At 41.7% G+C, this 15,882-nt stretch overlaps 1 protein-coding gene across 1 annotated transcript in view; it reads left to right on the top strand.

Moving 5' to 3' along the window:
* Positions 1-15,882, top strand: part of LOC149448955 (extracellular calcium-sensing receptor-like) — a 32,963-nt gene that overhangs the window by 11,645 nt on the left and 5,436 nt on the right. The window contains exons 3-5 of the mRNA XM_089694010.1: positions 6,430-6,721; positions 8,304-9,116; positions 11,292-11,519. Coding sequence (XP_089550136.1) covers positions 6,430-6,721; positions 8,304-9,116; positions 11,292-11,519 — 1,333 coding nt within the window. The remainder of the gene's footprint in view (positions 1-6,429; positions 6,722-8,303; positions 9,117-11,291; positions 11,520-15,882) is intronic.

Raw genomic sequence — 15,882 nt, 5'->3', positions numbered from 1 at the left:
GCGGTCCTTCTCTCGCCCTCGATCAGGCCTCCACCCACTCACTGGTCCTGCCTGCAAAGTTTGGTCCAGTCACCTGCTAGCAGATTAGCCCTCTCTGCAATACGGCAAGGTCAGTGATCAGCAGACTCTCCTTGCCTCCTCTCTTTCCACTCTCTTTCCATTCTCTGGTCTGGTCCTCCTGCAGTCAGTACACTCCTCTCTCCAGATCTCCCCATCTCATCTCCAGGGCTTTTATATATATATATATATAGCTCCGCCCACATGCCAGCTCCTCTGGGAAATGTAGTTCTTTACTACAATGTTCCTTAGCAAAGTCCTGCGGTTCAGCATACAAGTTCCATGAGGCTGCTCTACAGAGTGTGAATGCCACCGTTCTGCAGGACACTGCCGCCAGGTGTTTATTTTAACATTTTGTTACATTTGTAAAATTGATAAATATTTATTCCTAAAAAAAAAAAATTTAAAATACCATTGCATGGAGAAATCCAACATGACACCTTCCTACTACCTATACAACCTCAGCTTCTGTCATATCCTAAAACTAATTGAAAGCATAGAGAAATGATCTGCGACAAACCGCTTCAAAATCCAGCAAGTTTTTAATAAAAAAATGGCAAAACTCACATGGAAGAGAAATATATTTGAAATATGTTTTAAAAATATTCTTCCCAAATATATTGACATATATTTGAAATGCTACAATTTTGGCCGTATTCAAAATATTTCAAAATATATTTCAATAAATCTATATATATACAGTATATATATATATACAGTTGCAAGAAAAAGTATGTGAACCCCTTGGGATTACGTGGAGTTTTGCATGAACTGGGCATAAAATGTGCTCTGAACGTTATCTAAGTCACAACAATAGAAGAACACAGTCTGCTGAACATAATACTACACAAACATTAGATGTTGCCATGGTTTAATTGCACATAACATGTAAACATTCACAGTGCAGGGAGGAAAAAGTATGTCAACCTTTGGACTTAATAACTGGTTGACCCTCCTTTGGCAGCAATAACCTCAACCAAACGTTTCCTGTAGTTGCAGATCAGACCTGCACAGCGATCTGGAGTAATTTTGGACCACTCCTCTTCACAAAACTGTTTCAGTGTAGCAATATTCTTGGGATGTCTGGTGTGAATCGCTCTCTTAAGGTCATGCCACAGCATTTCAATCGGGTTGAGGTCAGGACTTTGACTGGGCCACTCCAGAAGGCGTATTCTGTGCTGTTGCAGCCATTGTTTTGTTGAATTACTTGTATGCTTTGGGTCATTGTCCTGTTGCATCACCCATCCTCTGCGGAGCTTCAGTTGGCGGACAGATGGTCGTACGTTTTCCTGCAAAATGTCTTGATAAACTCTGGAATTCATTTTCCCATCAATGACAACAATCCGTCCAGGCCCTGAGGCAGCAAAGCAGCCCCAAACCATGATGCTCCCTCCGCCATGTTTTACAGTGGGGATGAGGTTTTGATGTTGGTGTGCTGTGCCTTTTTTTCTCCACACATAGTGTTGTGTGTTCTTCCCAAACAACTCAATCTTGGTTTCATCTGTCCACAGTATATTTTGCCAGTAGTGCTGTGGAACATCCAGGTGCTCTTTTGCAAACTTCAAACGTGCTGCAATATTCTTTTTGGACAGCAATGGCTTTCTCCGTGGTGTCCTCCCATGTACTCCATTCTTGTTTAATGTTTTCCTTATTGTAGATGTGTCAACAAAATGTTAGCATGTGCCAGAGATTTCTGTAGGTCTTTAGCTGACACTCTGGGATTCTTCTTTACCTCATGCAGCATTCTGCGCTGTGCTCTTGCAGTCATTTTTACAGAACGACCATACCTAGGGAGAGTAGCAACAGTGCTTAACTTTCTCCATTTGTAGACAGTCTGTCCTTCCATGGACACATGAACATCAAGGCTTTTGGAGATACTTTTGTAACCCTTTCCAGCTTCATGCAAGTCAACAATTCTTGATCGTAGGTCTTCTGAGAGCTCTTTTCTGCGAGGCATGGTTCACATCAGACAGCGCTTCTTGAAACCAGTAAACCCAAAACAGGTGTGTGTTTTTTAAGGGCAGGACAGCTGTCAGCAACACATCCAATATCATCACACTGATTGGAGTCAAGGTTGGCTCACTCCTGGCTCCAATTAGCTCTGGGAGAAGTCATTAAGCTAGGGCCTCACATACTTTTTCCTCCCTGCACTGTGAATGTTTACATGTTATGTGCAATTAAACCATGGCAACATCTAATGTTTGTGTAGTATTATGTTCAGCAGACTGTGTTCTTCTATTGTTGTGACTTAGATGACGTTCAGAGCACATTTTATGCCCAATTCATGCAAAACTCCACGTAAACCCAGGGGGTTCACATACTTTTTCTTGCAACTGTATATATGTACTGCATGTTGAAATGCATTTTTTATTAAAAAATATATGAAAAATATTTTTAAAAAATACTTTTAAAATATACTGTATGTTTTTAAAACTACAAATTTACATTTTTGGAATGCATTTACAATATATATATGTGAAAATATATGTTAAAATGACTTTTATATATGTTAAATAAAAAATCTGAAGAATGTATTTTTTAAAAATATATTTGTAAAAAATATTTTTCAGATATTTTGTGATATATGAAAAACGCATTTCAACATGAAGTATGTGTGTATACATATATATTTTATATATATCTATCTTTTTAAATATATATATATATATTTATATTTATATATACATATATATATATTTATTTATTTTTTTCTTTCAAATGGGAATAGCAGTGCTACAATTAACCTTTGTATATTTTGCGCTTCAGTGCCTTTTCATACCGCCTTCTGAATACACACTAAAGTGAAAAATTATGAAGAAGTTATATGATTCTGTATGAAATAGGATAGGGTGAGTGCTTAAATACTGAGCCAGAGATGGTCAAATCATCAGAAGATCATTACTGTGACTATAAAATCTGCAAAAATCTTAATAATGATTGTCACGGAGGACTGAAGAATTTCTATGTTGCCAAGTATACCAGTCAACTGCAGGTAGGTCAACGGTTAGAGAAGTACGAGGTCCTAAACAGATGGTGGCAGACTAATGGCGCGGTCCGTTATTTTCATCAGTTCAAGCAAAAACGGATCAGTTTACATCCATTTTTCATCAGTGTTCCATTCATTTACATCCTTTTTGGTTTGTTTTCATCAGTTTACATCTGTTTTTCATCCATCTACATCCGTTTTTCATCCATTCACATCCTTTTCAGTTCGTTTTCATCTGTATTCCATCCATTTACATCAATTTTTGTTTGTTTTCATCAGTTTACATCTGTTTTTCATCAATTTACATCCATTTTTTTATCCGTTTTACATCCATTTTCATCCGTTTACATCTGTTTTTCATCAGTTTACATCCATTTTCATCCGTTTACATCAATTTTTCATCCGTTTTCTATCCATTTCCATCCATTTTTATCTGTTTACATCTGTTTTTCATCATTTTTCATCCTTTTTTATCTGTTTTTCAGCCGTTTACATCAATATTTGTTCATTTTCATCCGTTTACATCTGTTTTTCATCCGTTTACATCAGTTTTCATCTATTTACATCCTTTTTCGTTTGTTTTCATCCGTTTAAATCTGTTTTTCATCAATTTACATCAGTTTTCATCAATTTACATCCTTTTTCATTTGTTTTCATCCGTTTACATCGGTTTTTTCATCCTTTTACATCAATCTTTGTTCATTTTCATCCATTTACATCTGTTTTTCATCAGTTTACATCCCAAAGGTTTACAGTCTCTGATCATCTCCTGTACTGTGTCTGCAGTCTCCTGTCATCCCCTGTACTGTCCGCAGTCTCTGGTCATCTCCTGTAGTGTTTCCGCAGTCTCTTGTCATCTCCTGTACTGTGTCCGCAGTCTCTGGTCATCTCCTCTAGTGTGTCCGCAGTCTCTGGTCATCCCCTGTACTGTGTCCGCAGTCTCTGGTCATCTCCTGTACTGTGTCCGCAGTCTCTGGTCATCTCCTGTACTGTGTCCGCAGTCTCTGGTCATCTCCTGTACTGTGTCCGCAGTCCATTGGTTCAGAATATTTTTGTTCTTGTTTTTCTCCTCTAAAACCTAGGTGTGTCTTATGGAGCACGAAATACGGTACTTTGTGTTATAAGACACATGCAACTATGTGATGTGATTGGTTTAGTTATACTTATTTAATTCTAATCCCCAACTCCTCCCCCCCCCCCTTTTTTTTTTTTTTTTTTTTTTCCTCTCTCTCCCCCTATTTATATGTCTTCCTTATCCCACTCCTCCTCACTCTGTTATTACTTCCCATACTCCTTTTCCATTTCCACTCGAGTCTCTTTCTTTTCTTTTCTTTCTCGTTTTAGCAACCCTTTTTCTCATATTCTAAATAGCAATATTATTTACAAGGATCAGAACACTTCTAGATGTACAAGTGTGATAATACTTTAGAAAATTAACCCACGATTTTTGGATACGGATATAGCAGACATATGTGCCTTGAGATAATTCGTTTGTCTTGCGCCTCATAGTCTTGCTGCTTGAGCTCTCTCTACATAGAGTCTACTGTATACCATATTTATCGAACATTACAGATGGTAAATATTATTACTATGGTTATACTTTTTGCATATGCTTTATTGTGGGAATTGGATGCATGTTGCTCTAAAATCTATTCTAACGTCCTATTCCCGTCTGCGATACGGGAGAACATATATGAAGATGTGCACGGACTGCGATCCGTATCTGTCTATGATCTGTTTTGTCTTTCTTACTTCAATAAAACTTTTTTGGAATAAAAAAAAAATAAGACACATGCAATAAAATCAAATTTATTCATAAATTTAGGCTAAAAAGTATTCTGCTGCATGTCTTTGGTAAAAAAAAAATCCCAATAAGCACTCATGCACACGGGCGTTTTGATAACGCTGGTGATGTTACCTGTGTAAAGTCACGTTGAAAACGCACGTTTTTCAGCTTTTTTAGCATTTTTGCATTAGTGTTTAGCAGCGTTTTAATTTTTTTTTCTGCGTTTGCATTTTTTTTCAAAAATGCCGGTTTGCAGCGTTTTACCACGTTTTACCGTATCTTGACACGTTTTTCAGTGTTACAGCATTTTTCCAGCTAAAAAACTCCTCTAGAAGTCCACTAGTCCTGCTTTTTTTTTCCTGCCAAAAAAACAGTCTGTGTGCATGGACACACAGGATAACATGCCGGGGATGGACACATAGGATAACATGCCGGGGATGGACACAAAGGATAACATGCCGGGGATGGACACATAGGATAACATGCCGGGGATGGACACACAGGATAACATGCCGGGGATGGACACATAGGATAACATGCCGGGGATGGACACATAGGATAACATGCCGGGGATGGACACATAGGATAACATGCCGGGGATGGACACATAGGATAACACGCCGGGGATGGACACATAGGATAACACGCCGGGGATGGACACATAGGATAACACGCCGGGGATGGACACATAGGATAACATGCCGGGGATGGACACATAGGATAACATGCCGGGGATGGACACACAGGATAATATGCCGGGGATGGACACATAGGATAACATGCTGGGGATGGACACACAGGATAACATGCCGGGGATGGACACATAGGATAACATGCCGGGGATGGACACACATAGGATAACATGCCGGGGATGGACACATAGGATAACATGCTGGGGATGGACACACAGGATAACATGCTGGGGATGGACACATAGGATAACATGCCGGGGATGGACACACATAGGAGAACATGCCGGGGATGGACACATAGGAGAACATGCCGGGGATGGACACATAGGATAACATGCTGGGGATGGACACATAGGATAACATGCCGGGGATGGACACATAGGATAACATGCCGGGGATGGACACATAGGAGAACATGCCGGGGATGGACACGTAGGATAACATGCCGGGGATGGACACGTAGGATAACATGCCGGGGATGGACCCATAGGATAACATGCCGGGGATGGACACATAGGAGAACATGCCGGGGATGGACACATAGGAGAACATGCCGGGGGTGGACACATAGGATAACATGTTGGGGAGTTTACTGGATGTAGAAAAAAACGTCAAAAGCCAAAATCAGCCGCTATAAAAACGTCCCGTGTGCAGGAGGACTTAGTGTATATAAATTGGTTTATGTGAAAGTTATAACTATGGGATATATACTGGAATTTAGCACTGTCCAGCTTTAGTAAAACATCCCCACTGTATTGGTGGACCACATTTTTTTCTATATTTAAAAACATGGTCGATGAAAGAAAGGGTAACTCCCAATCGCTACATAATGTTGGTCTAAGAAAAAGCTCATTTTGTTGCACTCACTATTTTAATATGTTGTCTTTTTTGGTTTACTCACATTGAAGGTTCAGTTTTGAGTATTTTCAGCAGCTCCATGCAATGATGTTTGCAATAGACGAGATCACAAAGAACCCCGCTATTCTCCCCAACGTCACGCTGGGTTTCCAGGTGTATGACTCCTGTACGGTGATACAGCAAACTTTAGAAGGAGTATTGCATGATGTGACGGGAAATGGGATGGCTCTTCCCAACTACAGATGTCTTCTAGACGTCCCCCTAAGTGCTGTCATTAGTCACCCATCCTCTACACACTCCATACTCCTGGCTCAGGTTCTCGGGATCCTCCGCTATCCTCAGGTAACTTACTCTGAGTTAATACATTCAGATATGTTATACAGTTTTATGACATTTGAGACATGTTCTTATTTTTGTGTAGCAAAGACTGAAAAGTGAGGCTTAACTAAGGTAATTAAGGGACTACTTCCTGTACGGGTTCTAGAAATTTCTTAAAATGTCAGGACAGTACATATATCACCAGGGGCGGACTGACAACTCATGGGGCCCCTGGGCAATAGGGGATTATGGTGCCCCTATGTCCTCACCCACACTCAAACCACACCCAAAAAAGCCTATTAAAAGGTACCAGGGGCATCTCATGGGGCCCCCTACTGGCCCCAGGCCCTCGGGCAGTGCCCAACTTCCCAAATGGTCAGTCCGCCCCTGGATATCACAAAAAGGACCCCTTTTTGGAAAGCAGACAATCCAACATATTTAGCAAGGGGCATGGCAAGTTTTTTGAAGTTGTAATTTTTTGTCACAAATTTTTGGAAAGTTAGGAAATTAATTTGTTTTTTACAATTTTTTATCCATGCCTTTCAGACGTTTGAATGGAGATCCAACTTAACCACTTGCCGCCCTGCTATAGTTAATTTACTCCAGCAGGGCGGCACGTGCAGACTGAGTCAGATCTATATATGTAATTATGCCTGAATGGGTTCAGGAGCGTGCTGTGCCTCCTGTGACAGCTGTGTCCACACAGCGGATCACTATTGCCGGTAAGCAAGTATCATTTGATCACTATTATTGGTCATAGTGATCACATCACTGTCGCTTACTGTTGTGATCAGTGAGTGCCCACAGCAATCACATGGTACCTGGCTACCTGTACCATGTGATTAGTGGTAGCCAATCACAGATCACAACCATAGGCAAGTTGTGCTCATGTAAGTATGATGTTGTTATTTAAATCCTTGGCGCCCTTTAAGGGTTTCAGAAGCCGGGAGGCGGGGCGGGGTTTTAGGGTCATGTAACCGCCGTGATTCGCTGTCACATGATCGTGAAAGGTCCCGATCGCAAGAGGAGATCGGGACTTTTCCATGAATACCGGACCGGACGCAAATCTGTGTCTGCTTGATGTCAAGGCCCAGACGCCGGAAGGCCACACATTTGCGTATGGCCGGCACCAAAAGGTTAAAAGTTAAAATTAAAAATGTGCCTTTAACCTCTTCGTGCCGGCCGCACGCAAATGTGGGCCTTGAAGCTGAGCGGCTGCACATTTGCATGCAATTAAGAAAAACATATGTGCTGAGAGCGCGCGCCCTGTGTGCTCCAGCACATGTCCAGTACTCATGGAAAGGTCCTGATCTCCTCTTTCGATCGGGACCTTTCCTGATCATGTGACCGCCGTGACGGCGAATCACGGCGGTCACATGTCCTTAAAACCCCGCCCCGGCTTCTGAAACCCTTAAAGGGCCGGGAGGCGCCAGCACCAAGGGGATAATATCGCTTTATTCAAGTTTATCACAACAAGATAGACAAAATAATTCTATTTATAAAGATGAAAATTTCTGTCGTAAAGTATCAGATTTTAGTGAAAAAAAAAATGAATGAGTCTTATTTATTTTGATTAAAACTTCCATTTTTTTTTTCTCTGCAACAGATCAGCCATTTTTCTACAAGTCCTCTGCTTAGTGACCGAAGGAAGTTCCCCTCTTTCTTCAGAAACGTTCCCAGTGATACCTTTCAATCCAGAGGTATTGCCCAGCTACTGTTACATTTTGGCTGGACATGGGTGGGCCTGCTGGGTATAGACAACGATTATGGACAGCAAGGCATTCAGCTTGTCAAACAAGAGATCACCAAGGCTGGGGCATGTGTGGCTTTCACTGAAAGCATGCTCTCCAAGCAACCAGACCGAAATGCCCCACACATTGTTAACATCATTAAAGAGTCAACGGCAATGGTGGTGGTTGTCTTCTCCAAAGACACTGAGTTTGCTGTGGTGCTGGCTGAGATGATGAGACAGAATGTTACTCAAAGAATATTTGTGGCTAGCGAGTCTTGGTCAACGTCTACTCTTTTCTCTATGGGAGCCCTTGCCCAGTTTGTTTCTGGTACAGTGGGATTAGCCCTTCACAGTGGAACAATCATGGGATTTAAGGAGTTCCTTAATAAAGTCCATCCCTTGTCACCCTTGGGAGGTAAATGGGTGAAGATCCTCTGGGAGAAAACCTTCAACTGTGCAATAATGGATCAAAACAATGTTACAAGTGTTGCCAGCACTTCAATTAAATTGTGTACAGGAGAGGAAAGTCTTGAAGGAGTTCAGAACAGCTTCACTGACGTCTCCAACTTACGAGTTACTTACAATGCTTACATGGCTGTACAGATTGTCGCCAAAGCTTTGGAAGATCTGGGAAGTTGCTCCAACGGTCACAAATGTGCCAATGTTTCTCATTTCTACCCATGGCAGGTACTAAAAATCTTTGGAAACATAGATTTGTAAAGTATTAGTCATCATTAATTAACTTCCGTAGCGGTCTGATTATGTCCATATTTCTGTGCTCAAAGCGGTACTTTTTTTTGCATGGAAATACATATTTTTTTTATTGTAGGGCTGTAATTTTTAGGAATAACTCACTGAAATCTGTCTGAACAAGAGTCTAGTAAACATCCCGGGTATGATAAAATTTGAAACACGAAATCATAAACTATAATTTAATAAATAATCATAAAAAATAATAATATAATAATACATTTAATTCAATAATATAATCAAACCAAAAACACTGAAATGTGAAATAGAGCGCCAAGTTCGCACATCGCTGAGCTCAGTTGCAAAATCGTTTTCAGCGTCTGATGACGAATTTCCACAGGAATCATTATCACTCAATTCTGATAAGTCTCCTAGACCCTTCTAAACGCTACAAAACGCTATTAAAAAAAAATGGTATTACCAGTATATTTATCCAGTGTTTTTTGAGCTTTCAAAAATGCTAGTGTGCATGTAGCCCAGTTGTGCAGAGGAGAAAAAACTTTTTTCTATGCACGGCATAGTGGACAATTTAGAAGCTTGTACACGGGAGTTTAACCCCTTGGCGCTGGTGCTTCCCTAAGGGTTTCAGAAGCCGGGAGGCAGGGTGGAGTTTTAGGGTCATGTGACCGCCGTCCGATTTTCTTATAGTGTGTACGGGGCATAATACACTATATTGCCAAAAGTATTGCGACACCCCTCCAAATCATTAGATTCAGGTGTTCCAATCCCCTCCATGGACACAGGTGTATACAATCAAGCCTCCAGGCATGCAGACTGCTTCTACAAACATTGGTGAAAGAATGGGTCGCTCTCAGGAGCTCAGTGACTAGTGATAGGTGGCCACCTGGGCAATAAGTCCATCCGTGACATTTCCTGGCTACTAAATATTCCACGCTCAACTGTTAGTGGGATTATAACCCCACACTCTGGCTTACCATTCGGTGCTGCTCCGGGATCTGTTCTTCACTTAACTTGCCCTGCGCTCCCACAGTGTCCCCCCTGCAGTGTCCCCAGCCATCTCCTCTGGCCGATGCCGGCATCTGTCTTCCAGGTTCCGTTCCCTGGAAGCGTTGGGATGTACTGGACATACGGGGGATGGAACCGGCGGGAAATTTGAAAATGACAAAACGTGACATTCACTAAAATCACATAGTATAACATTACTGTATCAAACCATTTCACATACATTTTGTCCCGAGTGCTTTGTCCGGCGCCCTGCCTGCATTTTTACTGTTCTTTCTGCCTGGAAACTGAGAAACGTCCATGGCGTCCAAAAAGCATTCCTTTAGATCAAAATCGGTTTTAGACCGGCTAGAGAACAGCGATAGTAAATCAGAACCACTTGTAGAATTGAGTGATAATGATTCGTGGGGGAAATTCATCATCAGACACTGAAAACGATTCTGCGACTGAGCTCAGCGCTGTGCGAACTTGGCGCTCTATTTCAGATTTCAGTGTTTTTGGTTTGATTATGTTATTGAATTAAAATTATTATTATTATATTATCAGTTTTTATGATTATTTATTAAATTATAATTTATGATTTCGTGTTTCAAATTTTATCATCTCCGGGATGTTTACTAGACTCTTGTTTAGGTGGATTTCAGTGAGTTATTCCTAAAAATTACAGGCCTACAATAAAAAAAATACATATTTCCATGCAATGCAATAATGTACCGCTTTGAGCACAGAAATATTGACATAATCAGACCGCTAGGGAGGTTAATAAACACAGCTTGGTATTGTTTACAATGGCAGAGCTGTGTTCTACCATGTTCAGTGCTGATCACTGGGTCCTGGCAGTCAATCATTGGCCAGGACCCAGTGATTGGCATGTATTGTAACGAATCACAGTACAGCCAGGCCGGCAGGCGCATGCCCTCCCTGTCCGAGCATGCGGATCATGTACTATGTATGTAGTCCTGCACAGGGGAGCCGCTCTGCTACCGTATATGTAAGTGATTTGGTTGGCGAGTGGTTAACCCGTCCCTAGAATAGGGCATCATGCTGGATAACATTAATATACAGATTTTTTGGTGAACACAGTTGACCGTGCAAAACGGTTTATGAAGTTTAATGTAAATAAATTTCTTCCCATTTCGGACCTTGCAGCTCTTGCCGTACGTGAAGAATGTCAAGCTGAAACTGAGTAGTGGGATGGAGCTTTACTTTGATGAGAATGGAGATCCACCAGCAGTCTACGACATTATGAACTGGCATTTGAGCCCAGTGGGTGCCATACGTCATGTCAAGATTGGCAGTTATGACATAGCAGCAGCTCCTGGTCAAATATTCAGAATCAACTCCAGCATCATCTGGTGGCCCACTGGAGACCAACAGGTGTGTCCATGGGAATTGCACATTTCACATTTCAAATTACGTATGAATGGTAATATGTACAACCCCATAGCATAATATTTGGCTACAACCATGTCCTTAAAAAGATGGATTTTCCTTTTACCTTTCTCTTTTCCCTCTCCCTCTTGTCACCTTTTCCCCTCTATACTTTGTTTTTTCCACTGGGGTTTAGAGTTGGCCTCTCCCCTTATAGCAAAACTGAAAAGCATATGAATGTAGCACCCTCCTAGTCAGCTAGGGGTAGCTAGACTCTAATTGTTAGTGAGGTGATTGAGTAGCAGCCTGGGTGTGATAACTAGCAGGGGCCAAACTTTGGTCAGAGCTGAGAGGCTCTTCCGATCAGCCTTCTGGAATTTCCTCCTGTTCTAGAACTTTGGAGAAAGGTCTAGAAGCAGTGGGTGGATCTGAGGAGTGGTTGATCCACACTTTTGAGGGATCCTGGCCAATCCGCAGCAGGAGGCTTGGGAAGTGGCCAGGACAACCCTTAAAAGTGAGAGAGCCTACTCAGCTGCAGGAGAGTTCGGGCGGAAGTTGAGAGGATTTAACGTAGGAGCCTGGGAGGGGGCCCAGATGGAGAAAGGGGCTCACCTACCGGCAGTGGAGTTTGGACAAAAGTAAACTCAGACCCTCACCAGCCTCCAGAGCAAGGATCACCTGTGTAGCAGAGGAGTAGCGGCCCAGCTGGAAGGCCTGATAGCAGCCACCAACCCACCAGCCACACAGGAGAAGGACTGAGTCAGTAAGCCCACACCCTATAGGCCAGATAGGAAAAGGAGCACTCTGGTGGGAAACCAGATTTGCCACCTACCGGGACTGTCCTATTTCTTAAAGTGACAGGCATTGGATCCCCTGCTCAGGGATTCCTCCAGACAGCTGGGTGCAAATGACAAATTATCTTGGGTCTGGGGTGTTACTACAGGAGATACTACCAGAGAGACTGTTTTGCTGTAGAGACTTTTAAATAGTTCCATAGTTCCAGGAAGTTGTCCTCAGTTTCTCGGTTCCATTGGGCATCCCATAAAACCCTTACCTTATCCAAGTTGAAATTCCCCTAATAAAATCCCCAAAAAACCCAAGCTCAAGGACTAGTTACTGACTCATGGATGCAAGTCTGTGAAAAATGTGTGTTGTCTGGCTGTGCGGGACTATAGGGGGACCCAAATACTCAGCAACTCCGAAGGGGACAGTGCTACACAAGGAAACGGTATATTTCAGGGATGTAGATAAGCAGCTCCACTGGTCACATCTATCTAACACTGTTTACACCAGAGATCAACACCTTCAATTTACTTGTATGTTTCTGGTGTACAATGTCTACTGCATTCCATTCTGATGTGTAAGTGTTACAAAAATATGTTATACTGCTTCTTCAAAATAAAGAATTAATAAAAAAAAAGTTAGAATTTCTACTGCTCAAAGCTCAAGACCTTTACCCAGGATTAGGTCAGGCACTGATGTCGAACATAAAGGCCTGGATCCCAGTCTGCACTCTAATTCATTCCAAAGGTGTTCTATCAGGTTGAGGTCAGGACTCTGTGCAGGACAGTCAAGTTCCTCCACCCCAAACTCGGTCCTCCATGTCTTTATGGACCTTGCTTTGTGCACTGGTGCGCAGTCATGTTGGACCAGGAAGGGGCCATCCCCAAACTCTTCCCACAAAGTTGGGAGCATGAAATTGTCCAAAATGTCTTGGTATGCTGACGCCTTAAGAGTTCCCTTCACTGGAACTAGGGGGCCAAGCTCAACCTCTGAAAAACAACCCCACACCATAATCCCCCCTCCACCAAACTTTACACGTGGCACAATGCAGTCAGGCAAGTACTGTTCTCCTGGCAACCGCCAAACACCACAGCATCCAACGCTTTGCATTGCACTTGGTGATGGAAGGCTTGGATGCAGCTGCTCGGCCATGGAAACCCATTCCATGAAGCTCTCTACGCACTGTTGTTGGGCTCATCTGAAGGCCACACCAAGTTTGGAGGTCTTTAGCTATTGACTCTGCAGACAGTTGGCGACTTCTGCGCACTGTGCGCTTCAGCATGCACTGACTTTGCTCTGTCATGTGACGTGGCCTACCACTTGGTGGCTGAGTTGCTGTTGTTCCCAGTTGCTTCCACTTTGTTAGAATCCCACTAACAGTTGAGTGTGGAATATTTGTAGCCAGGAAATGTCACGGATGGACTTATTGCACAGGTGACAACCTATCACGGGACCACGCTTGGAGTCACTGAGCTCCTTATGCAGGCCATAAAAGGGTCGAAAACCGGCCATTTAAAAAAAAAAAAAATTAAAAATCAGTCGTTCAATAGGCTGAGGTTACCACGAATGGTGAAAAAAAATTGGTCGATTTTCAGTCCCGTCTACGGCCGGTATTTAATTACTTCTGTCCCTTGCAGAGAGCTCCACTATTATATTTGACATGAAAAAGTATTGCGGTTGCAACAATGTATCCATTTGTATCCATTTTGGATACAGATGTTTTTATTCGGATACAAATAGATACATTGTTGCAACCGCAATACTTTTTCATTTCAAATATAATAGCGGACTGGAATTCTTCTTTTTCTTCTTCTTCTTTTCTCCTTCTTCTTTTTGTTCTTCTTTTTCTTGCAGGTCACAGCTCGTGCGCAGATTTTTTTTATCAGTAAAACGATCGGCTGATTGCCCATCATTGCCGGGAAAATCGGCCAATCGGCAAAGTCGACCAATTTTTTTCCATCTTTACCGATAAAAAAAATGTGCCAAAACCCCCGAAAAACAGCCGACCAATTAAACTACTAACGGTGCGAAAATTTTCGACCCGTCTATGGCCTGGATTAGAGCGACCCATTCTTTCACAAATGTTTGTAGAAGCAGTCTGCATGCCTAGGTGCTTGATTGTATACACCTGTGTCCATGGAGGTGATTGGAACACCTGAATCACATGATTTGGAGGGCTGGCCCAATACTTTTGGCAATATGGCGTATGTATGCCTAGCTGACCCAAACATGCACGATTGTGGATAGGTCCTGCTGTATGTCTGGCAACAGCTGTCTATTGGCACCTTTACATAATCATCAAAAATATATGTCTCTGCTTGTTCAGAAACTTTCACATAATTATATGAAAATGTATTATTTGCTCTTTAACCTAATGCAACTTGTACAGCCAGTTGATTTTAATTTGTGATCCCTTAGGCATGTGATCCTGGAAAGGACAATCTCATCCCTATATGGGAGAAAATCTGGCAAAATGCTACCAAATCTTCAATATTGAAAATACATAAAGAAACCCAATACAACATTTTAATGATGTGGTATAGGTTACATGCCCTTCTCTACTCCTATGATCCCATCATTCTGAATAAAAGGAGGAGGTTTCACAATCTGAATCATATTGGATAAGTGTAGCTTTCATATTGGGTCGAATTGTAGTGCTTGAACTCCCAATAAACTCAATACATTATCTTTTTTGTCTACAGTTTCAGAACTTTTTGCCTCCTTACAAAAAACTAGTTGCTAGACATGCACGCAGGAAATTCTAGTTTTATTTCAGATGCATTTGTTAATTGAAGAATTTTGTTTCAACATACTCAATATGTTGAACCAGTTCGTTTTCGGAATTCATTTTGTATCTTCGGCATTCGTTTCATATATTTGCTGATCCGTGCGGATTAGAAAAATGTAGCAATTTTTACGGAAGGCTGCTATATATTAGATTTCAGTTTCAATATTTTGGGTAGATTCATTATTCATATTAAAACTATTCAATAATTTTGGACGCAACAGAATAAATATAATGCAAAATTCGGCAGCCCCAAATTGTTTTAAACCTAAGAATTGCATTAGACTGTGGAACTGAACTGACTGACTGTGACAATTACAAATTCAATGTTAGGGCTCATGTACACTAGAGCTGATAAACTCAAGTTTACGATCTGTTCAGCATTTTTTTCAGCAGCCCCTGAACTCTCCCTAATGTTTTCCTTTGTGTCCATGTACACATCGTCGTTTACAGGCTGTTGAGTTTACAGTCGTTTTTTTTAAAGCAAAAAGCTTGTGTTCAGACGTCGATTTTAAATCACATTTATAACCGTTTGCGTTTGAATTTTTTTTTAACTCTTCCAGTTCCCGATGCTGTCCAGAGCCGTTTTTCATCATGAAAAATGCATGCAAAGTGTTTTCAAGGTACTCAAATGGACAAAACACTGAACACAGGATGTTCCTACCAAGCTTGTCACACATTGTAATGACCAATTCACACCTCAGACCTCTCCCACCCTTGGAAACAAAAAATATGTTAATATATTAATTGGGTGGCACAGTGGCTTAGTGGTTAGCATGTCTGCCTTGCGGTAAATGGGTC

The sequence above is a fragment of the Staurois parvus genome, unplaced genomic scaffold (genome assembly GCF_062004578.1).
Source record: "Staurois parvus isolate SC_StPar_1 unplaced genomic scaffold, SC_StPar_1.0 ptg000647l, whole genome shotgun sequence".
In the NCBI taxonomy this organism is placed as follows: domain Eukaryota; kingdom Metazoa; phylum Chordata; class Amphibia; order Anura; family Ranidae; genus Staurois; species Staurois parvus.
The sequence above is the reverse complement of the archived record's forward strand: the minus strand, read 5'-3'. Positions and strand labels throughout refer to the sequence as shown.